At 38.9% G+C, this 25565-nt stretch overlaps 1 protein-coding gene across 2 annotated transcripts in view; it reads left to right on the forward strand.

The window, feature by feature from the left end:
- The window catches only part of CSNK1G1 (casein kinase 1 gamma 1), a 176916-nt gene that overhangs the window by 100785 nt on the left and 50566 nt on the right, over positions 1-25565 (forward strand). For both annotated transcript variants that reach the window (XM_063089193.1, XM_063089195.1), the window contains exon 4: positions 3244-3313. In XM_063089193.1, coding sequence (XP_062945263.1) covers positions 3244-3313 — 70 coding nt within the window. The remainder of the gene's footprint in view (positions 1-3243; positions 3314-25565) is intronic.

Below are 25565 nucleotides of genomic sequence, written 5' to 3' on the forward strand. Positions count from 1 at the left end.
CAAAGAAGCGTATGAGTTTTTCCTTCATGGAGCTCCTTAGGGATATGAAGTATTCCAGTCTGCATGAATCAATGTAAATAAAACCTTTCTAGGAGTTAGAGGGATAAACTAGAATACTTCAGAAATTTCTGAATTCTATGATTTATGGATTCTATATCTAGTAAAAATGCAGAAAGCTTCAAGAGGATTCAATAAAGAGCCTTCAAAGATTATCAAAGAATTAAAAAAATAAGACCAATGAGGAAAGGTTAAAGGAATTGAAATTACTTTGCCTGAAGAAAGAAAGTCTAAGTAATGATTGAATAGTTTTGGTATTTGAAGACAGCTATTATAGTATAATATTCACAGGTTATTAAGGAGCTATTTTATCTTGTTATTGAGGACATAAGAGAAAAAGTCTTAAGTTTCAGTAGTAAGATTTGAACTAAATATAAAGACCTACCAAACCATGAAACTTGTTAAATACCAGCATAAACTATCAAGGGACGCTGTGGAATCTTCCTCATTGGAGTCTGTCTTAAAAATAGGACAAATAAATATTCAATGGGGAAAGGACAGTTTTTTCAACAAATGGTGCTGGAAAAACTGAATATACACATGCAGTGAAGTTGGACCCTTACCTTACATCGTATTCACATATTAACTCAAAATGGATCAAAGAACTAAATGGTAAGCTCTAAAACTATAAAGCTCTTAGAAGAAAACATAGGGGAAGAGCTTTGGCAGTGATTTCTTGGATATGTTACCAAAATCACAGATAACAAAAAAATAGGTAAGTTGGACTTAAAATGTAAGACTTCTGTGCCTCAAAGGATACTGTCAGAGTAAAAAGGCAACCCACGGAATGGGAGGAAATATTTGAAAATAATATTATCTGATAAGGGATAATATACAAAATTTACCATTTTTACCATTTTTTTTAAAAAGATGACTGGTAAGGGGATCTTAACCCTTGACTTGGTGTTGTCAGCACCACGCTCAGCCAGTGAGCAACCGGCCATCCCTATACGGGATCTGACCTGTGGCCTTGGTGTTACCAGCACCACACTCTCCCGAGTGATCCACGGGCGGCCCTATCCGTCTTTAAATGTGCAATTCAGTGGCATTCAGTGCATCCACATTGTTGTATAACCGTCACCACTATCCATCTCCAGAAGTTTTCATCTTCCCCAACTGAAACTTCGTACCTGTGAAACACTAAACTCCTCATTCCTTCCTCCTCTCTATACCTAGCAACCACCATTCTACTTTCTGTCTTATGGATTTGACTGTACTAGGTACTTTATATAAATGGAATCATACAGTTTTTGTCCTTTGTGACTGGCTTATTTCACTCAGCATAGTGTCTTCAAGTTTCTTTCATGTTGTAGCATGTGTCAGAATTTCCTTCCTTTTTAAGGCTGAATAATATTCCATTGTATGTGTATGTATACCAAATTTTGTTTGTTCATCTGTTGATGGACACTTGAGTTGTTTCCACCTTTAAGTTATTGTGAATAATGCTGCTATAAACATGGATGTGCAGCTATGTAATCCCAGCTTTCAATTCTTTGGAGTTTATATACCCAGAAGTGGAATTGCTGAATCATGGTAATTCTATATTTAAGTTTTTGAAGAATCACTATACCATTTTCCAGAGCAGCTACACCATTTTACATTCCCACCATCAAAGCACAAGGGTCCAATTTGTCCACATCCTCACCAACACTTGTAATTTCCTGTTTATGATAACAGCCGTCCTAATGGTTGTGTAGATATTGAGTTTTTAAAGGGAGATCATAATAAATTTGTGGTGATTTTTGCCTATCATTTATACACATAAGGAAGGAATAGGAAGCTCTATCTTTTATGGTAATGTTTGATTGTCCTGTTAGCCCTGGTACACTGCCAATTCTGAATAATTAACCAGTCACTTCTTGAAGTTTGGTATAGAGTGAAGTGTGGTTTTTGGCAGCTTGAGCCCTGGGGTCTTTAGTAAACTTCATTTTTGGAAACTTGAACACCACATTGATTGAAATTTCAATTGCATCTGCAATCTTTAATTCTCATAAGTGTAGAAAGAAATATACATAAGGGTATTCCTAACAGCATTGTTCAAAATATTGAATACTGAGAACAGTCCAAATTTCTGAAAATTGCAGGTTTTGTGTGTTTCTGTATAGACATACCTGCATGCATATGTACATACATATATAGATGCTGGGGACTACTTTATTAAAAATAATATAGTCAGCCCTCCATATCCATGGGTTCAGTGTCTCTGGATTTAACCAACCACAGATCAAAAATAGTTGGGAAAAAAATTGCGTCTGTACTACTGGTGCAGACTTTTTCCCTTGTCATTATTCCCTAAACAATGCAGTATAACAACTATTTACATAGCATTTACATTGTATTAAGTATTACAAGTAATCTAGAGATGATGTAAAGTACACAGGAAGATGTACATATGGAGGTTATGTGCAAGTACTACACCATTTTATATCAGGGACTTGAGCATCTGTGGGTTTTGGTGTTCTTGGGAGGTCCTAGAACCAGTCCCCCATGGATACTGAGGGATGACTGTATTATACACCTTCACTTACTGCCATGGAAAGATGTCATCATTACATTTGAATTCAAAAGCAAATTACTGAACAGCAGATACATATATATATATATATAAATATAGTATGATCTCATTTATATAAAATTATTTTCATGAGAATTCATTATATATAAATATATGGATAAAGAAACAGTTGGAAGGACATTCACCAAAATGTTAATAGTGGCTGTCTTTAAAGGATCTCAGATTATTTTTACTTTCTTCCCGATTTTAGTGTATTTGAATTTCTTTCTGAGCATGTATTATTTTTCTAAAAATAATAAAACTGTTTACCACCCAAAATTCATGATAAAACAAGCAGGAAATACATGCTGGTATTTTTAAAAAAGTTTTGGCGTCTGGTTTCCTGGGAAAATACATTTCAGGAGAATATTTCATGGTGAGGGAGCTATCCTTGAATGATGGTTCATGCAGGGTCTATTTTTATTTAACTATCCGTGGGAGGGATTGTATATAATTCTGCTTCATCTTTTCTTAGCTATATTCAAAAACAAATCATGGTAAGAAAAGGCTATCATATGTGGATGTCATCTCTAAAATATTAAGTAATCTTACCTCTTGTTTGCTCTGAAAATCTAGTAATGGAAAAACCCCCTTTGTCTAAATCTAACACAATTTTTCTTCTTCGGTTTCAGGAACCAATAAAATCACGTGCTCCACAGCTTCATTTAGAGTACAGATTTTATAAACAGCTTGGCAATGCAGGTAAGTCCTTTTTCTCCATTTACTTAGCATATATCTTATTTGGAAGCCCTAAAATATGCAATTTTTTTGTTCTGGTTTGTCCTTTTTAACATACCACATATCTCCCCTGCTTGCTGGATAGGTAAATAAACATGGACAGCCAAGATAACTACTTGCTCTCTGGTTCCCAGAAGGGCAGTTGAGTCAATTGGGGATCTCTTATGCGATGACCATGCGTATAGGCTAAACTTCAAATGCTTTCATCTACCTAAGCTTCACGTGATATGGGTGTTTTGCTTTTTGGTAGTTTTTCTGTTTTTATTTCTTTATGTTTACCAAAGAAAGGAGAGGTTTGTACTTTGCAGGCTATATTTTACCACACTGAGACTATTTATCTATTTTAAAGGCATACTAAAATGAATACACATTCTGAAATACCACACTGTCATTTTATCCATTGTCCTCATTAATTTGTAAGAGCTATCCATATGATTATAATAATCTATGATCTTTGGAGATTTTTTAAAATTAAGTTTATAATTTTTTAAACTGTTCTCATTTCTGAAATATCTTACTGGCTTCCAGAAAAATATTTTGACTAAGTAAATGTTACCAACACTAAGTAGGTTGCACCTGTAGGACACCTGTCTCAGAAGATGAAAATCCTTTAGACCTACTTTCATTATTTGACAATAGTAGAAATTCCTTTGCTTTATATACTTCCTTCATTGTGACAGTTTTATGTGAATGACTGAAGCATGGTTTTTATTTCAAGTACTATTATTGAAGGTACTGTTGAAGGAATTTGAGTTTTAGTTCCTAAAATATATAGAATTATACAGAGCCAGTGGGTGTTATTCAAGTCTTATTATACCCTGACTATGGCAGTTATTAGCCATAGTCAGAACCTAGGGAGATCATGATGGGCATTCGCCTTTCACTGAACTTAATGTAGAGTTCCTGCTCACAGTAGCCTCTCGGTTTATGTTTGTTGATTGATTGGATTGGAGTGTTCCTGGTATAAGATTTAAGACTGGCAAACTGAATTCACAGGATGTATGTATAACTTGAGGCTTATCTTCCCTGATGCCTCGGAACTAAATTTTAATTGTTTTCCTGGTTCTATAATGTTACATTTTTCTGGGTTTCATAAATTTCAGTGTGATGACTATCACAGCTCACTTATGATGAGCATATTTGTACATGTCTCACGAATCTAAGGCACAGGTAAAACATGCTTAATCTAGCCCAATTTAGGAGTTTGAGTGGGCCTGGGGGAAGTGAACAGGCCACTTTGTAGATTTCCACTGTAAGCCCTTTCACATAAATCCACTAGATCAGGCCAATCTTCGCTTTTCAATGTGGAGCCAAAAAGTCTCATGAACTGGTTATATAGGAATAACATGTGTACTGCTGCGTTTGTACTCTCCCCAAATACAGAACAATGCAGATTCTTGAAGTTTCAGCATTCTCCATGCACAGAAAACCAGGAGTTAATAGGGAGAGCATTAGAGGATAGGGAAATATAAAAATTGCCTTTCACTTAACGCCACCAGAAAAAAACTGGAAGCTTTGAGACTGGTGTATCTGTCATTGCCATCAGTTGGAATAGGAGGGCTCTGTTGTACTGGTCAGGATAGCTGTTGGTTCATAGTCAGGTAGGCTGGCCATCATTGGACTCTCTCCTGGTACCTTTTCTGGCAATCATCTGAAAGTGTCAAAGCCTTCACAATCTTGTATAAAGTTTAGTGGTGATTCCTGGCCTCTTTTCTGCTTCTTGAGATCGCCCTCAGCTCTTAAAGTAGCTGTGGTGGGTGTCATCTTAATACTCTTGACTGCAACTAACAGAGTAACCACAAGCATTTGCAAGATTGGAAGAGCTTTAGAGATCTATTTCAAATTTCCTCCCCAGTGTTAAAAATTGCTTTCGGGTTTTCTTAATAAATGGTCATCCATTCATGCTTGATGACTTCTAGCCAAAGAGTTTACCTCTTTTCAAGGTAATGCAGTGATGAAAAGCCCAAAGTATTTGAAGTTCTTCTTACTGGGTCAAATTTTACCTTTTTTTATTTCTATGGAGCACAGTTGGAGCTTCTCTTACCAGCTCAGAGGCATTCATCACAGCTGATATATGCTGCTCCCTATTCCATCCACCTCTAAGTCATCTTTTAAGCCAAGTGTCTTCAATTCCTTTACTTTTTTTTGGCTAACATTGTTTACAGATACTTCATTATCATTTTTTTACTAGCAAGCATGGGCACTTACATGTACAACACTTCTATTTCTGTGATGCTTCTCTTAAGTGAGCCTCATAAAACAGCACGAGTAACTCTGGACACGGGGACATTTTCCTTGATCTGCACACAATATTTCTTTTAATTTACATTATCTTTTCTTTCCCTCTCAGCTTTATTGAGGTATAATTGAAAAATTAAAGTTGTATATATTTAAGATATACAGCATGATTTTTTGATACATTGTAAAGTAATAACTACATACATTAGCTTTTTAACAACCATTTCACAGTTTACTTTTGTGCTTTTATGGAGTTGTACTCAGTTGAAACCTATAAATCTTTTTTATATAAGCTGCTATCAGTCAAGGTTTTCTGCATTTTTGTAGTTGTATAAATTGATTTTGAGCACCCAAACCTCTTAAATATCAGTTTATTTTATTCCATCGTTACTAAATATTGGGATATTTTTTCAGTCCTGATTCTGTTATCCTATTGATGGTTATATATTGACTGTTTTTAAATTGTAATTGCATATCTCCCCTTGCCCCCCATAAAATTATAAGCTGTTTGAGAACAAAGCTTGTGACTTCTTCATCCTTATATTCCAAGTATATCCCAAGGCCTAACATTGTTCTGTCACATGGCAGGCAGTCAGTAAGTAGTTCAGTGGCAGAAACTAGTTAGGAAGATTTAATAAGCTTGCCATTTTAGATTTTTACCAAGTTATTAATAAAAATATTCCTTGAGAATAGCCATAAAGAAGGAAATTCATTTGGAAAGTAGATCAGTTGACAAGAAAGTAGACAAGATTTCACAGTGTTTCACATGTTTCACCGCTGCATATGTTCTCAGCAGCAAATGTGACTCATGAGTAAGTTAAGGTTTGAGCAGCCAAAGCACATATGCCACTCTTTAGAACCATGGCGATGTTACAGCTTTGTGAATAAATAAACAACCTTCTGGGCCGGCCTCGTGGCTCACTCGGGAGAGTGCGGTGCTGATAGCGCCGAGGCTGCAGGTTCGGATCCTATATACGGATGGCCGGTGTGCTCACTGGCTGAGCGTGGTGCAGACGACACCGAGCCAAGGGTTGCGATCACCTTACTGGTAATAAGTAAATAAATAAATAGATAGATAAATAAATAGATAAACAAACAAACAAACAACCTTCCAAAATAATGTAGTCAATGTTTTTACTTACTAGTGCTTTGTCTGTCATTTTTTATCACAGGCTAATGATTTGTAGAATATTTTGGGTATCCTGACAAGGGAGACTTTCAGAAAACAAAACAAAACGCCCATTGTGGCTTAGGTTTGTTCAATTAATTAATCAGTGCTTATGAAATAAATATATGAAATTCTTTGGGAGAAATGGTTGATTATAAATTTAAGGAATATCTATTGCTATTGTGACCCGAGCTTAAGACTTTAAACTTCTAAAATAGGAACTTTTGTCTTGGCTTGGAAGTATGACCATTTCTTCCTTCAGTAACCAATTCTTAATCATTATCTTAGCTTTTTGGAACCCCATTTCACCCTGACAGTATCATCTATAAATTCATAGCAATTCTCTAGTCATGTGGAAATAAAACAAAAATGGCAGCACTGGATAATTGTGTACATGGTTCAAGTTGGAGCTTTTTCTCATTGTCCCTTCTTTTTCTTGTTTGATCTCTAACTCCATCCCTTCCATTCCACTCTGTTTTCTATGGCATAGTCACACATTTCAAGCTTTATTTGCTGATTGTAGCTTTACTGTAAAGAATTTCAAGACCTGGGCCAGCCTGTGGCTCACTCGGGAGAGTGTGGTACTGATAATACCAAGGCCATGGGTTCGGATCCCATATAGGGATGGCTGGGTAGCTCACTGGCTGAGCATGGTGCTGACACCACCAAGTCAAGGGTTAAGATCCCCTTACCGGTCATCTTTAAAAAAAAAAAAAAAAAAAAAAATTTCAAGATCTGATGATTTATTGTAAGGATTGATATCTCCAAAATAATCAGGCAAGAGAGTAAAGAGAGCCTTGAAAGCCTTGAAACTGAGAACAAGCATCTTGTTCTTCCTATTAGCTATCAATTTTTCTTTTTTCATTTATTACAGAAACCAAATTATAAAATCTTAAAGAATATGTTGAAAGGAAATGATCCATATTTTACCACCCTAAACCAGCTACATTTCATTTGAATGTTTCTTTCTTTCCGTTGTATATGTAGACATATTGCATAATCACAGTTCACATGCAGCAACATGTCTTCTTTCACTTAACATTATAACAATTATCCTGATACTGCATAGCCTTCGTGTTTCCCATCAGCTTAATAGGCCATAATTTAAGCACCCATTTTGTGTTTTCAGACATTTAGATTATTTTTATTTTGGGAAATAATTTTTTACTATTGATTTCTGATACTTGTGTATTATAACTCAAAACTTTTCTTTCATATGTTCTCACATTTAATCCCCATGTGATATGATGGTGATTTTCACATAATTAAAGAGCTATGAAATGAAAGATTAGATTTATTCCAGTGATTCCAGAACAAAAATTATTGAAAAAAATATAGGAAGATGAATTTTGACTTTGTATAACAGTTACAACAGTGTGAAAGTAACCTAAATATCTATCAATATGGAACTGGATAAATACATGATGGTATATTTATACCATGGAATTAGCTATTAAAAAGAAGATAGAGCTCTATATACTAATATGCAAAGATGCCACAATGTACATTTAGGTGAAAAGTTTTGCAAAACAATATAGCATGATCCTATTTGTGTACTTCTAGAAATATATGTATAATACAGGTATGTCTACATACACATAGAAAATATCTGAATGGATATTCAAAAAAAATTTATTGATACCTTTGAAGAGTGTAACCAGGAATGGGAGGCAATGGCACTGTTAAGTTTTTACTTTAATCCTTTAGTATAGTATTGTTTTAACTTTTTGCCCTGAGCATGTATTGTTTTTATAATACTAATTATTTTAAAGATTGTAGCAGTGTATTTATTGTGTCTTTCCTACCTCTTCCATCACCATAGTCTGATTATAAAAAAGCCCAAGCAACCTGCTCGTGTCCCTGTTTATCCTGAGCCATGCCTTAACAATTTCAGGCACAAGTTTGACAAATGATAATAAAATGGTGCATTACCTTGTTTCCTTTCTTTCTAAGCCCCTTCCTATAGGAAGAAAAAAAGCAAATTATGAACTGGAATGAAGTTTCTCATACAATAGGGTTTCCTATCTCTGAGGGAGAGGACAGTGTTTAGGCAGAAGTTGAATAGTTACCCATTTAGAATGTGAGAGAGATCTGTGCATTGTAAAGAAAGTTAGAATACATGACTTTTGAAGACCTATTTGAACTCCGAGAACACATTTTACTATATACAAGAAATATCCTGGTTATATTACTTGTGCAGATATTTATATTTGGCATCTTTCTCAGTTTCAGAAGTTATTTTTTAGAAATTAATTTTTTAGAAATTAATTACATTATAAATATAACCTCGGCAAAAGGAACACTGATGGTCAGTGAATCAAAATAACAGTAGTATCTGTGTTTTCACATAATGGGATGGCAGGGCTGAGGAAGTAGATTTTGGCTTGCAAGTTGTGGTTCCAATTATTGAACCTGACATTGGTGGAGAATTTCCAGACTTATTACAAAGAAAAACAAAAATTTTTAAGTGTGAAACTCTGCAACTATATGTACTGACTATGAAAGTTTTTTATATTTTCTTTTCTTCACTGATGGAAAGTCAAAAGTTTCAGATTTTCTCCTCTGAGAACCAAACAGTTTCTTCAGTTTTGTCTTATTTTTGCTTTATTCTTCTATCACTGGGTTTGATTTTTCAAAGCACAGAGGACTTTAACATGGAGTACAATTATGCTTTTCTTTTCAGATATAGTTTCTGTAGATTGTTTTTAGTACACAGATTAGGGGTCAGGGATTTAAAGATTAACTCTGGATTCCCTGGAACTTGCTTGCCCTCCTAGTAGCTTCACATGATAATTAAAAGCTGTAAGCCTTGCAATCAACAGATGGAAGTGTCCTGTGAGTTATAACCATCTTTTTAATTTTCTTATCATTTTCTTTAATCATCATTGTTCTGTTAATTGTGTTATAGTCACAATGGGCAAGTCCCAAATTTATTTACCTTTTATAGGAATGCTTTTAGGTTTCCCTATGCCCTCAGGGTCTTTTACTTAGCAAGGTATATACATCTTCAATTTAAAAATTTCCCAGACCACAAATCTTTCATCTGGCATACCTCCCACTTTTGCTTGTATCCTAGCACATAGGATCAGGACTTGGTGGATGACAGGTTTTGGGTAGATATAGGCAAGGAGGGTGACAGTATGAGGATGAAGATGCATAGTTAGATATAGGCTGGCTACATGATAAGGACCTAGTATATCTTTGGTAGTTGAATAAAAGATGAATAAACGAGAACCAAGCATGAAGCTGAAAAGGGGGGGTGGGAGGGAAATGAGTCAACAAGGGCAGGAACAAATGAAAGACACTTGGAGGTGGGGAGGGTAAGCAGATGGCAAGAAAATAGGACTCTACATACAGAAATGAGAATGCAGGTAGAGAAAATATGGTGGAGGTCTCTGACTTAGCCTGAAGCTATGAAGTTGCTTTAATACTGCTCTCAGGGTTAAGCTATCCATTGCTTAGGAACAATGGTTCTGAACAATAGTTTCGATATTTTTAGTAAAAGTACGAGAGTATGTTATGGTAAATTCTCACCACTTTGCTAGGCATTTGGGAAGGCCTAACTATAATAGAAACAGAAACTACAGTGATTGCTGCTTCTGGAGCCTTCTTAATTGTACTGAGTGATTCTAAAAGTGTGGAAGAACTCATCTTGCTCTTGTTAAACATTTAATTCCATTTTTACCCAGCAAACTGCTTGGGAGAAACTCTCAAGGATTTTACAAATAAATATCATAGCTGATGTAAGTCTGGGCTGTCATATCCTGTCCTTCCAGCAACTATTCTAATCTTTATTATTATTATTACTTTTAAAATTATTATTAAAAGATGACTGGTAAGGGGATCTTAACCCTTGACTTGGTGTTGTCAGCACCACGCTCACCCAGTGAGCTAACCGACCATCCCTATATGGGATCCGAACCCGTGGCCTTGGTGTTATCAGCACCGCACTCTCCCGAGTGAGCCACGGGCCGGCCCCAACTATTCTAATCTTCTAATGACTATTCTGTGTTGGCTTTTTTGTAAAGGAGATGCTAACCCTGAAAGAAATTACAACAAAATCCTTATTGAAACTTCACAAATGCAACAAAGCCAAGACAAAATCTTATTGAGCAGAGAAAGCAAGTGGATTTCTTAAATATGTAGTGGGCACTGTATATTGTTATTTTATTTTTTTCCCATTTTTGAGCACGGGGAAGTTTAGTAATTTACCCAGGGTCACACAGTAGGCAAACCTGAACTAGGAATGTTTTTTAACCATGTTTTTGTACATATTTTTATCTTTTATGCATGCATGCATACATACCCAGTAGATGCCAGGGGCCATGCACAGATTATCTCTCACCTGATTATAAAACAGCATGGAAGATAATCATACAAACCTTTAATGAAGAATAGGATTCCCTGTTTCACATGGTGCCAGCAAATTTCTTGGCTTGAAAGCAGCCTTTGTTACCTCCAAAACCTTTTATGGCCTTGGGCTTTCTAGGTTTTGAAACTTTTTTTTCCAAAGTAAATTCATCATTTATGTTGAATGTATGTGCCATATATACAACTGAGAAGCTACTGTATGCAAGCCATTTTCACCCACTGAAACCTTTATGCTGTGAATGAGGTAAGTGTTAATAAAACTGATGAAGCTTTGCAATTTTGAAGTTGCTGGGAGGAAATGGTTTTATATGCCCTTAAGAAAAACAGTAGGTGCTGGTTGGTACCAGAAAAAGAGCTTTGAATCTAGGCAACTGTTAAATTAGCAGGAACGTGGAGAACACAGCTGGGATCCTAGGCAGGAACCAAGAGCAGCCCCCTCCACCCAGAAGCAGGCAAGAAGCAGAGCATACTGGGGGTCCTAGGCAGGAGCCTAGGGTAGCATCCCTTGTTTGGAAGCACACAAGGAGCATGCCAAAAACATAACTTTCACGAGTGGCCCACAGGAGCCACTGCCACAGCCACAGCTACTGCAAAGGTGGCTCAACACCACAGCAATAGCCACAGCCTCCATGCAGGTGGTTCACCAGACACTCGACTGTGGTGATACAAGAAGAGTCACCAGCAGAGACCAGAAAAAGAAGAGGATGTCTCTCTCCTCAAAGACCACGCCGGTGTAACAGAAGAAGCAACTGCTCTACCAGATGACCAGACATAAATGTAGAGATACTAGATGATGGAGTTTGGATGTGTTGTCCCCTCCAAAACTCACGTGGAAATTTGATCCCCAATGTGGCAGTGTAGGAAACTGATTGAGTCATGGGGGCGGATCCCTCATGAATGGATTAATGCTCTCCCTGGGGGAAGGGGGAGTAATGAGTGCATTCTTGCTCTTACTTCCCACGAGAGCTCATTGCTTAAAAAGACCCTGGCACCTTCTCTCTCCCTCTTGCTTCTCTCTCTTGCTTCCTCTCGCCATGTGATCTGCTTGTACCCACCAGCAGCCTGCCACTTTCCATCATGAGTAGAAACAACCTGAGGCCCGTGCCAGATGCAGCTGTCCCAGAATCATAAGCCAAATAAACCTCTTTTCCTTTTCAATTACCCAGTCTCAGGTGTTTCTGTTATAGCAACACAAACAGACTAAAACAGAAAATTGGTACCAGAGAAGTGGGGTGTTGCTATACAGATACTTGAAAATGTGGATGCAGCTTTGGTACTGGGTAATGGGCAAAGGTTGTAGGAGTTTGGAGGACTTAGAAGAAGAGAAAAAGACGAGGGAAAGTTTGGAATGTCTTAGAGACTTATGTGGTGGCGAGCAGAATGCTGATAGAAAAGTGGACAGTAAAGGCCATGCGGATGATGAGGTCTCAGATAGAAATGAGGAACTTACTGGGAACTGGACAAAAGATAACCCTTGCTACACCATAGCAAGGAACCTGGCTGCATTGTGTCGATACCCTTGGACTTTGTGGAAATTGAAACTTAAGAGTTGTAAACCAGAGCATTTGGCCAAAGAAATTTCCAAGCAGCAAAGCAGTAAGGAAGCCGCATGGTTGCTTTTAAGAGCCTATCTTGAGTTATGGCGGCAAAATCATGATGTCAAGCCAGAATTTAAAAGGGAAGCAGAGCATAAAGATTTGGAAAATTTGCAGCCTGGCCATGAGGTAAAGAAGCAGAGAGCAGGAGAAAAATGCAAGGGTGAAGCAGATAAACTGTTTGCTAAAGACATTACCATGGCTGTGAGGCAGCCAGATGCTAAGAACCAGGACAATGGAAAAAAATGCCCTAAAGGCATTTGAGAAGTCTGGAAGGGTGCCCCACCCATCACAGACCCTGAGGCCTAGAAGGACTGAGTTGTCCCAGAGGACAGACCTGGGGCGCAGCTGCCCTCGGGATCCTGCTCCCTGCATCCCAGCTGTTCCAGCTGGAGTGGCCCCAAGTGTGGTTCGTGCAGCAGCCCTGGAGAGTAGAGGCCTGAAACCATTGTGGCGTCGACGTTGTGTTTAGTCTGCAGGCCAGCAGTACATGCGAGCAGTGGAGTCATGGCAGCCTCCACCCAGATACCAGAGGATGTACGGAAAAGCCTGGGGACTGAGGCAGAGACCTGTCACAGGGGCAGAGCCACCACAAAGGCTGTCTACTAGAGCAATGCTGAGCAGGAATGTGGGGTCAGATCCCCCACAGAGAGCCCCCACCAGGGAAATGTCTAGTAGAGCCAAGGCAGCAGGACTTCTGCCAGGACCCCAGAACTGCAGGGCCATGGGTAACATGCATTACCACCCTGGAAAAGCTGCAGGCACCAGTGCTGCTCACAGGGCTGCACCTGTCAGAGCTGTGGAAGCAAGGTTGCCCAAGGCTTTGGGGGCCCAGATGCCCAATTGTGACCAGGATGCAGGACTTGGAGTCAAAGAACATTATTTTGGAGCTATAAGACATAATGTGTGCCCTGCTGGGTTTCGGACTTGTTTGGGGCCTGTTTTTCCTTTCTTTTGGCCTGTTCTTCCCTTTTGGAATGGGAATGTATACCCAATGCCTGTTCCACCATTTTATCTTGGCAGTAGATAAATTTGGTTTTTACTTTTACAGGTTCACAGCTGGAAGGACTTTTGCTTTTGGCCTCAGATGAGACTTTGGACTTTTAAGTTGTTGCTGGAGCAAGCTAAGACTTTTGGGACTGTTGGGATAGAATGATTGAATTTTGTATGTGAGAGTGACATGAGTTTTGGGGGGCCAGGGGTAGAATGATGGAGTTTGGATGTGTTGTCTCCTCCAAAACTCGTGTGTAAATTTGATCTCCAGTGTGGCAGTGTTGGAAACTGATTGAGTCATGGGGGCAGATCCCTCATGAATGGATTAATGCTCTCCCTGGGGGCGGGGGGAGAAATGAGTAAGTTCTCGCTCGATTAGTTCCACGAGAGCTCATTGCCTAAAAAGACCCTGGCACCTTCTCTCTCTTTCGCTCTCTCTCTCTTGCTTCCTCTCGCCATGTGATCTGCTTGTACCCACCGGCTGCCTGCCACTTTCCACCATGAGTAGAAACAGCCTGAGTCCCATGTCAGATGCAGCTGTCCCAGAATTGTAAGCCAAATAAACCTCTTTTCCTTATAAATTACCCAGTCTCAGGTATTTCTGTTATAGCAACACAAACGGACTAAAACACTAGAAATACGAAAACCCAAGAAAATGTGATGCCACCAAAAAAATACGGTAATTCTCAAATATCAGACCCTGTAGAGTTTCCTGGAGCAGGAAACTTTTGAAAGGACCGAAAAGGAATTCCAAGCAACAATCTTAAGGAAACTCACTGAGATAGAAGACTTAGACAACATAATGAAGCAAAAAAAAAAAGAGTCCAGGATATGAAGGAGGAAATTTACAAAGAGATTAATAACTTAAAAAAGAATGTAGCATTTTAATATGTGTTTACAAGTATAAATTTTCCTCTAAGCACAGCATGAGCTCTGCATCCTATAAATTTTGATATGTTATACTTTGATTTTTATCTCAAAGTACTCTCCAGTTTCCCCATGACATTTGTTTTTGCCCATTCTTTATTTAGGAGAGTGTTTAATTTCCTCACATTTGTGAATTTTCTAAATTTCCTTCTGTTATTGTGGTCAGAGAACATGGTTTCTATGATCTTAGTCTTTTTAAACGTATTAAGACTTGTAGCCAAAAACAAAAAATAAATAATTTTTTAAAAAGAGAGGCAGAGAGAATGTTAAAAGAAGCAAGAAAAAGCATCAAAGTTACCTATTGGGAGCCCCTATCAGATTAACAGCAGACTTCTCAATAGAAGCTCTACAGGCCAGAAGACAATGGGATGGTATAGTCAAAATACTAAAAGAAAAAAACTGTCAACCAATAATACTATACCCAGTAAGACTGTCCTTCAGAAATGAGGGAGAAATAGTGTATTTTCCAGACAAACAAAAATTGTGGTAGTTCACCATCACACAACCAGCCCTACAAGAAATTCTCAAGGGAGTCCTGCATCAGGAATCCGAAAAACTATACTCATTCATCTTACTAGCTATAGTTCTGTTCAAACTTTCTTTTTTTTCATCATTCAGTCTTGGTAGGTGACATGTTTCTAGGGATTTATTCATTTCATCTAGATCTAATTTGTTGGCCAACAATTATTCGTAGTATTCTCTTGTAACCCTTTTGATTTCTGTAAGTTTGGTTGTAATGACTCCTCTTTCATTTCTGATTTTAGTTATTTGAGTACTCTCCCTTTTTCTTTTTAGTCCATCTAGGTAAAGGTTTGTCAATTTTGTCGATCTAATCCAAGTACCAACTTTTGGTTTCATTGATATTCTCTATTTTTTTGTTTTCTATTTCTTTTATCTATGCTCTAATTTTTATTATTTACTTCTTTTGCTAGGTCTGGGCTTAGTTTACTCTTCATTTTCTAGTTTCTTAAGATGCAAAGGTGATTGTTGATTTGAGATCTTTCTTTTTTATTGATGTACACATTTGCATTAAATAAATTTCCCTTTAGCCAAAAAAAAAAAATAAAGAACATGGTTCTCCTTCAATAGAGGGATAACGCATAGATCTGAAGAAGTCATAAGAAAGTGTGAGATTGACAAAACCCTTCTATAATGTTGTGAACTTCTTTAGGAGCACATTATAAACAAACTGGGCAAATACAGGAAGCAGTACACAGGAATTCAAGAATAAGAAGTTTTGAAGATATACTAGAAAGATAGGAGTTTTAGTTAAAATAGAAGTGAATCTTTTTTTTAAAGATGACTGGTAAGGGGATCTTAACCCTTGACTTGGTGTTGTCAGCACCACGCTCACCCAATAAGCTAACTGGCCATCCCTATATAGGATGTGAACCCATGGCCTTGGTGTTATCAGCACCACACTCTTCCGAGTGAGCCATAGGCCAGCCCAGAAGTGAATCTTTTAACAAAGGAACTTGTGAGCAAGTAACATGCCGCAACTCAGTTGTCCCTTAGGAGTGCTTAAGGAATTTAGAAGAAACACTGTTGGTCTTCAGTTGGATAGAAAATTCACATAACAAGGGAAGAAAGGATGAGATAGTAAATTTGGTAAAAGAAAGTAGAAGCCAGATTCTTTCTTGCCATATGTAAGTTTTCCAGTGGTCTCTCTGCCAGAGCTAGTATGGAGGGAGGAGATACATACCACTAAATTCAGGTAAAAGTTAGTATAAATGGGCAGCCTTGAAATTACATTTTGAGGACTGTGAAGATTTAAATACTGCCATTTCTAATGCTAGGCATGAGTAAGTGGAGACAGTCAAGAATTGGAGTGAGGAAAAAAGTTTAGCCCAAGTTTTCCCCACTGTTTTCTATGTGATTCAAGGTTAATCAAGTGTCCCTGCTGTGCCTCAGTTTCCTTATTCAGACTACAGTAAAAGCTTATGTTTCTTATTCAGTTTGCAGACCTACTGGAGTTGAATGAGGTAATGTCTGTAAAGACATTGAATTCTTAAGGGAAAAGTGCTTTATAAACGCAAGGCAGTATTGTTTTACATTAAACTGAAGATCTATCTTTCCTGTAAAAATGGAAATATTCTATAAACATTTTTTCAAAGCTTTTTTTAAAAATCAGAATGAAGACGTAATTATTTCAGTTTTGAAGAATTTTTGATGGATTCTGAATCAATAGTTAAATTAATATTTCCTAGTCCTTTCTCTGACTCATTCATTAGATCAGAATTCCACAGCTCCACAGCCTTTCATGCCAGTTTGGAGGCCACAGACATCTTATACTTGGGGAACGAACCCCAGAAAAAAAGATCAAATTGTCCTGAGTATTTTTGTTCTATAAAATCAACTTGAAGCCATTATCCAGGGACCAGGCTAAGTGGTTCAATTAATATTTGATGCTTATCATAACTGGATTCATTTATGAATTCTCAAAGGAAGTAGTTTTACTGATGCTGAACTACTGAGACATCATAAGTGAGGTTTAATATAGTGTTCTACAGAAATGTTAGTTAATATCATCACTCTCCAGAAAAAGGAAGGATGGATATATTTGGACTACCTTCTGCCTTTAGTGTGGAAGATGAGATTTCTTATGAAGCCAGATAATGTAAAGGGCCATATAGAATATTTTAGTCTTTGTGGGCAACCATCCCTGTTGCAGCTACTCAACAAAAGCAGCAGTAGACAATATGTAGGTGAATGAGCTGTATTCCAGTTAAACTTATTTTTGGACATTGAAAATTGAGTTTTATGTAATTTTTGCATGACACAAAATATTACTTTTCTTTAGTTTTTTTCAGCACTTAAAAATGTAGAAACAATTCTTAGTTTGATGTTATACAAAAGCAGGTGGACCAGATTTCACTTGCAAACCATTGTTTGCTGACCTGTGCTCTAGCATGGCAGTGAGCAAAACCCCTCATTCTTTTATCACCCCGTTAAGTTTGCAGAATATAGAAAATACCTCAAGGAAGTATATGCTACCCTTTAGCCACAGTGATGAGAGGCCTTACAGAGAGAGTACCATTTTACTCTCACTGTGGACTTTTTGCAGTGTATATGCTGCTGGATTATGAGCTTTTTAAGGGCAAGAAGCATCTTTTATTTATTATTGTATTTCTTGCATATCACTTCACCCATAGTGGCTATAGCATTGCAGATCTTCAGATGTAAGTGGCCCAACAGTAACTAGAGAATTATTTGAATATAGTCATTGAACCAGTGGTCATATCTTGTCAACTTTTAGTTTGACTCTACTCTCAGTGGTTATTGTTCAACAAAGATAGCTCTCTAAATCTAGTACCCTGCTACCTAAAAACGGGAGTAACTGTAGAGAAGCTATTTGTGCATGTACTTGTCTATGTGCAGCTTGCCAAAAGGAAAAAAAAAACATGAAAACTTTTTTCACTTAAAAAAGTATTTTGGAAGTTATGGAGAAAACTAACATCACTGAATGTTTAGAAAAAAATATCAAAGAAAGATTTAATCTCTCCACTCACAAGTAGTAGTACTATGACTATGTGTATTTCTTTGGTCTTTTTTATGCATCTGTTTTTCATTAAAATTTTTCTGATTGACAGATAAGATGAAGATCTGTTTATCAAATGAGAAAGGTATAAATTTCAAATAGAGATGAGAGTCTTTTAGTTTTATACTAAAGAGGTAAAATGAGTTAAGTTTAATGTTGTTATTGAAAAACAATTGAAACTATTGAAAATATTGCAAACAAATCAAGGAAGATAAAAATGTTAAAGAATAAGTCGCTGGAGCCCACTGATGTGCAACTTTGTCATATTTCCGGAATTGAGGCACTGTCACTATGGGGTAGCAAGTGTCTCTCTGGACCACTAATTTGAGTCTAGAGTCTGTGTTCAAAACCTCAAATACCTCTCAGAGCACCATATTTCAGTTCAGTTGGGATAACATCATAATCAATCAAATAACTAGCCAACTACCAATTATCACAGATCACACCTAACAGTTTATAGTTATCTTTCTTATAATACTAGGATCTCACTGGTGACAGTTCTTTCTAAGGAAACCACCTGCTAAATATAGTAGAGTCATAAGTGGGTTTAGGATCTAAAACTAGCACATAAGGTGAAAATCACACATAATCAAAGTTAGTCTTGAAAAATCCCTTAAGTTGCCTATAGAGTATAGTGTAACTGGATTTGTGTATATGATCATGTTCAGTAAATATGTACTTCACAGTATGGATATATAGTATATGCAGTGGTGCATAGTTTATATAATAAGTTACACATCTCCAGAATAATTTATAGGTAGTATTTTATTTTCATAAACTTTTTTTATCAAGCACTTATGATTAAACTTGAGTAATTAAGTTTGATTCTTATGCCATTCCACATCACACTTTTCCTTCATTTTATTCTTATGAAAGGATTGACCTAAGGTATTTCCAGTACCATGTTAATGGTTTACCTCTGTTCGTAGCCTTTGTCTTATTTATCTTTTTTTCTCTTCCCTCCCTAAAGCATTAAGTGTAGTATCTTGCACATAGTGAGTGTTTAGGAAATGTTGGCTAAAGAGAAGTTAGATGAGCAGTTATATGTGTGTCTTACTCAACACTGTTTTGATTGCAAATAATAGAATCTATTTGAAGTAGCTTAGACTCAAAAGGAGCATTTACTGGAAGACTACAGGGAGATGTCATAGAACCAATGGAGGAAATATACAGGCCTAACTAGAGATTGGAACAAAGCACTTGGAAAACAACTACTCTTTGACCTTGGCTTTCTGTTAACTCTTCCTGTCTCTGACACTCCTTATTTGGCCCTCCTACTTAGAGCTATAAAATCTCTTGCCTCAGCTTATGTTTACCTGCTTCATTTTCTCCACATTACCAGCCTTCTCTGATTCTCCTTACATTCAGTGGGAAAAGACTCAGTCTCCTCAATTTAAGCACCAGCAGAGGTTGATTGGAGCACTTGTGTCCCAATTGTAAGTTCCTAAGAAAGAGACTGATTGACCCAGCTTGGGTCAGCTTTCCAGTCCTGTTCCAAGCAGCTTTCTCAGGGGGTACAAAACCACGTGGACCCCACCACTCAACAGAGAATGGCACCTAAGAACTGAGAGAAAATAGTTGACAGTGTGACAAGAGAATTGTGTGTTCACAGACCATATTTTGTTTCTCTTCATGTAACACTTTCTAAATAGCAAGATATTTTGCCTTAAGACCTTTTGACATCTTGAGAATCTCAAAAAAGGGAGTAGAGCCGACAGCATCTGTGTAGTGTCCTGGCATAGGACAATGAGTACTCCCAGAAAGAGAACTGCCCTTTTCACAGTGAATTGTACTTACCACACTCTTGTTGGAAAAGACTCATCTTAAGAGAAAAACCTGCTTGGGCCTCTATTAATTAAGAGAGTTAGCCCCTCTCATACTTTGAGGCGATCTGGAATGATAGGTTGAGGCTTAAAGCTACATCTCCCAAATTTTCACCACCTGAGGACCTGCTCCTTTCAGTGTGAGTGGCCTGTTTGAAATAAGTAAATATTAGGGCAACAGCAGTAGCCTCATATTAAAACCAAACAAAAAAGTTATTGTCCTATCCACAGGGTAAAGGAGGCATGGGGGTTGAAAATATCGGAGCTGTGAATATACTTTGCAGAAGGAATGGCACCATTGCCACCGTTGTTCCTTTTATGGAGCAGAACCTAAATATAAAAGTGTGCCTGAGTTGGTGAGTCAGAAGCCCAAACCTGAGATTGGTATATGAAAAGCAGCTCAGTCTTATAGTATATGAAACAACCCTCAGACAAGGAAAAGTGTGGTATGGTTGTTTTTCCTTTAAGAGAGAAAAAGAGGAGAGAGAGAGAGAGTGAGAGAGAGAGAGTGTGTGTGTGTGTGTGAGAGAGAGAGTGTGTGTGTGTGTGTGTTTGTGTGTGTTTCCATATTTACAAATCTGTTTACATTGTCCAGAAAACATTTTTAAAGGACATTAAAATGTTTCCATTGAGGCTTCAGCTTAAGTCCAATATGGGGCTAATTCTTAATTTTGTGAAGAAAAAATAGGGTTGTTTCATTTACTTGGCTTGGAAAGTGTAATTCACATACTCAGTACTAACAATTACTAGTCATTAATGGAGCTAAAATAGTGGTACTATGAATTTCCATTGATTCTCCGAAAGATGAAACATCATGACCTTAACCTTTATTAACTAACTACACTAGTTTGCTACAAAAAAAGAGAGAGAGAGAAAGAGAACTGATATTTCTCAGGCCCAACACTTCTGGGCCAGGATAAATTCTCCAGTTATGTGTCCTTTGTGTGTATTTTCCATAGTTTAGAGTTTGGGACAATATTTCTTATGGTTAGCAATGTACTCTACTATATATTGAAATACAAGCAAAAACTGTTCATATGTAATGTTGTAAGAGTTACCTCTTAGAGCCAAACCCCATGTGGCCCTTCTCTGCCCTTTAAAACTTTCAAATAGCTCTAAATCACATGAGGCATATAGAGTAATTGCCTTTAATTATATACATAAAATTTTATAGAATCTGTGCTTTTCTCTCCTGCAAAAGAAGGCCACTTCTATTTTACAGTTCTGGATCAGTAATTTCTTTAATTGCAAATAGAGTATTGTGAGTTTATTATAGAAATTATTTGGCCTGCATACACCTCACAGTAACACAAAGTACTAACACCTTTTTAGTGCATTGTGTTTTTTGCAAACTGTAGAACTGCTAGAGGTATTTGCTCAGTGTGAAGGCAGAATTTATTACTTGGATTTTATCTTCTTTTAAGCGACTTTATGAAAAATCGAAGGTAAAGTTCCAACAATAGACCTAAATAACCTACATGTAAGTAGACTGGGCTGGAGAGTTGTGAATAGTTCCAGAAAATTGGTATAGTACTTATGTAGGCAAAGGTTTCAAAAAGGTCAATCGCCAAAGCCTGTAAGTGGGAGCTTTCTTATAAGCAGACACAGACCCTAAAGGTTCTGGTGCCATTTTCTCACTTTAATTCTAGCTCATATTTGATTCTTTTGTCTTTGTTCGCATCTCTCTTACTTCATACCTGCATGTTTCTCTTCCTTCCATATCCTCACAGCTATTCTTCAGGCGTTGAGTAGGGCTTAGTGATGGCCCTTAGAGGACACTTGTGTAAAGAGATCAAAGGCAGGGGAAGTTTTAGTCCAAACTAAGGGCTATAGTAAGTTCAGTGACCATCATAGGACTGACCACAGCCCTCAGTTACTCTGCCTCCTAGCTCGTAGTATGTCAAGGTTAATTATTTAGAAGGGAGGTAACCTTTAGCATCTCGAAAGCTATGGAGTACTATGAACAAAAGAGATGAGTCGTTGAAATGAATTGTTGCTATGGGTTATGAGAAGGTGGAAGCATGTGTCTACTCTCTTATATTAAAACTCTACTAATTCCTTTCCAGTGACTTTCATTGTTATTAGTAAGAGAATATTTTCCTCAAGCTCCGGTAACAGACTAAAGATAGATGAACTCCTTGTGCCTGCTATCAAAATAGCAATCCAGTTATTACTGGTGAAGCCCTTTCATATTTGTAAAATATAACTTATCTATAAGCATACTTAAGACAAAAACCCACAAAAAGATTAGTTTTTAACATTTGTGACCAATTATATTGTCATTTTTTTCCTACAATTCCTGAGCAAGTAATTTATATTCCACTCACTAAAAGAAGAGTTTGTCAGCCCTGTATACCTCTGCATTCTTATGCTTTCAGCAGTCTAATAAAGTTTTAACTTTTTCTCTGCATTTTCTTTTCTTTATACTTCATATTACTTTAATTCATCATCCCTTGCCAACCTGTAAGTAATCTCTTACAGGTAACTGCTTTAGTGATAATGCAAGGATATGAAGTTTTCAGTAACAGAAATATTATTGTACATCAGCAGTGTCAATAGCACTATGCTGGCTAATTTGAGGGCCGCAGAGTTATAAGTAACATATTCTCTGCCCTTCAGGATATCAGAGCCTCATTGGAAAGAAAATTTAATGTTTAGTGAGCTTCCAGTATATTCACAGAACTCACTAATATACGAGTATGTAAGTAATTATAACACAAGCTAAAACAGTGGAATGTTATATATATACATATATATTTTTTAAGATACCTATAAAATGATATGGAAGTTCTGAAGATTTCTAATTTTGGGAAACAGGGAAGGCTTCATAGAGAGGGTGGCAGCTATGGGGATGAACTTTTAAGAAGGAATATGATTTATTTGGATGTGTCACAAAGGAAGAGTAATGAAAACTTTCCAAGTATAAAATAAGGTCAGGTCCAGAGGCAGGCATGTATTTGTGCATTTGTTAAAGAGGTATTCATTGAGCATCCCTCCTGGGTTAAATGCTGTTCTAAGCTAAGTCCTGGGGATACAGTGGTGAAGAAGATAGGCACTGTCCCTAACTTATATTCTAAAAAGGAGACAATCTGTGATTGGCTCCAGATGAGCAGAATTAGTAGTTCTGGAGAATTCAGAGGAAGGAGAGAATTGTGAGCTAGAAAAGGCTTTTTGGTCAAGGTTATGCTAAGTAGAGTGCCTCTTTCCAGCCTCACTTATATCTTTCATAACTCCTTTCAGAATTGTGCCACTAGCCATGTGCCTGTTGAGCACCTGAAATGTGGCTAATCCAAATTTGCTGTAAGCATAAAATGCACACTGAATTTCAGAGATTTAGTAACCCCCCAAAAGTTAAAAATGTAATTTTAATATTGATTACATGTTGAAGTGATGATATTTTGGATATGAATTAAGTAAAATATATTATTAATCTTAATTTTACCTTTTTCTTTTTACTTTTTTTAAAAAAATTTTATTTATTGAATCAAAATCGATTATACATATTTTTGGAGTTGAACATTGAGATATGTTGATTAAATCAATATTACTAGCATATATATTGTTACAAATTGTAATTATTCTTTATGCCCCTTGTCCAACCTCTCCCCTTCCCCCATGCCCCCCCCCAATTTCCCTAGATTTCTTCTCTCTCTCTGAAAGAATAATGGCTACTGTTAATTTGTTGCCTAGATGATCTGTCCAATGCTAAGAGATATGATCAGGTCCCCCAATATTATCATAGAGCAGATGCTTCTTCTGTCACTCTGGAATGGGCTTTGTGGAGAGATCCTCTTCTTTGTCTCTGCTGGTGACTCTTCTTGTGCAAATGCACTCCAGTGGTTGGTGGACCATCTGCCTGGTGGCTGTGGCGTCTAGCCGCTTTTGCAGCAGCCATGGTTATTGTGGTGGCTGTGGTGGGCCACCCACGTGGAGGTGCTGTTTTTGGCATGTTCCTTGGCACTAGCAGTATGCCTGGTTGTGGGGTGTGTTTGGTCCCCTTCTCCATGCCTCTGGTCCCTGGGCAGGCCCCAAGGCACTGGCACCATGTGCCAGGTTGTGGGAGAGAGGTCCAGTCCACTTCTCCATGTCCTGGGTCCCTGGGCAGACCCTGAGTTACTAGTGCAGTGTGCCTGGTTGTGGGAGGAGGGTCCAGTCCCCTTCTCCATGCCTCGGGTACCCAGGTGGGCCCCGAGGTGCTGATGTTTTATGCTGGGTGTAGGAGGAGGGTCCAGTCCCCTTCTGCATGCCTCTGGGCTGGGCAGACCCCATGGTGCTGGCATGGTGTCCCTGGTTGTGGGAGAGAGATCCAGTCCACTTCTTGCCTCGGGTCCCTGGGTGGGCCCTGAGGTACTGGCGTGGTGTGCCTTGTTGTGGGAGGAGGGTCTGGTTCCAGGCTCCATGCCTAGGGTCACTGGGTGGGACCCAAGGTGCTGGCTTGGTGTGCCTGGTTGTGGGAGAGAGGTCCGGTCCCCTTCTTCATGCCCTGGGTCCCTGGGTGAGCTCTGAGGTGCTGGCTGGCATGTTGTGTCTGGTTGTGGGAGAGTGGTCCAGTCCCTGACTCCATACCCCGGGTCCCTGGGTGGGCCCCAAGGCGCTGGCTCAGTGTGCCTGATTGTGGGAGGGTGGTCTGGTCCCCATCTCCATGCCCTGGGTCCCTGGGCAAGGCCCAAGGTGCTGGCTTGGTGTGCCTGGTGGTGGGAGAGAGGTCCCGTCCCTTCTCCATGCCTCAGGTCCCCAGGTGGGCCCTGAAGCATTGGCTCAGTGTGCCTGGTTGTGGGAGAGAGGTCCATTCCCCTTCTCCTTGCCTCAGGCCCCTAGGCAGGCCCCAGGGTGCTGGCATGGTGTGCCTGGTTGTGGAAGGGTGGTCCAGTCCCCTCCTCCATGCCTCGGTTCCCCAGGTGGTCCCTGAGGCACTGGCTCAGTGTGCCTGTTTGTGGGAGAGAGGTCCATTCCCTTTCTCCTTTCCTCAGGTCCCTGGGCAGGCCCCAAGGTGCTGGCGTGATGTTCCTGGTTGTGGGAGGGTGGTCTGGTCCCCTTCTCCATGCCCCGGAACCGTGGGTGGGCCCTGAGGTGCTGGCTTGGTGTGCCTGGTTGTGGGAGAGAGGTCCTGTCCCCTTCTCCATGCCGTGGGTCCCTGGGCAGGCCCTGAAGCACTGGCGTGGTGGTGTGCCTGGTTGTGGGAGAGAGGACCATTCCCCTTCTCCTTGCCCCCAGTCCCTGGGTGGGCTCCGAGTTGCTGGCATGTTGTGCCTGGTTGTGGGAGAGAAGTCCAGTCCCCGACTCCATACCCCGGGTCCCTGGGTGGGTCCCAAGGCGCTGGCTTAGTGTGCCTGGTTGTGGGAGAGAGGTCTGGTCCCCTTCTCCATGCCCTGGGTCCCTGGGTGGGACCCGAGGTGCTGGCATGGAGTGCCTGGTTGCGGGAATGAGGTCCATTCCCCTTCTCCACGCCTTATTTCCCCAGGCAGGCCCTGAAGCACTGGCTCAGTGTGCCTGGATGTGGGAGAGAGGTCCGTTCCCCTTCTCCTTGCCTCGGGTCCCTGGGCAAGCCCCAGGGTGCTGGCAT

This window comes from Cynocephalus volans, chromosome 3 (genome assembly GCF_027409185.1).
Source record: "Cynocephalus volans isolate mCynVol1 chromosome 3, mCynVol1.pri, whole genome shotgun sequence".
Lineage (NCBI taxonomy): Eukaryota > Metazoa > Chordata > Mammalia > Dermoptera > Cynocephalidae > Cynocephalus > Cynocephalus volans.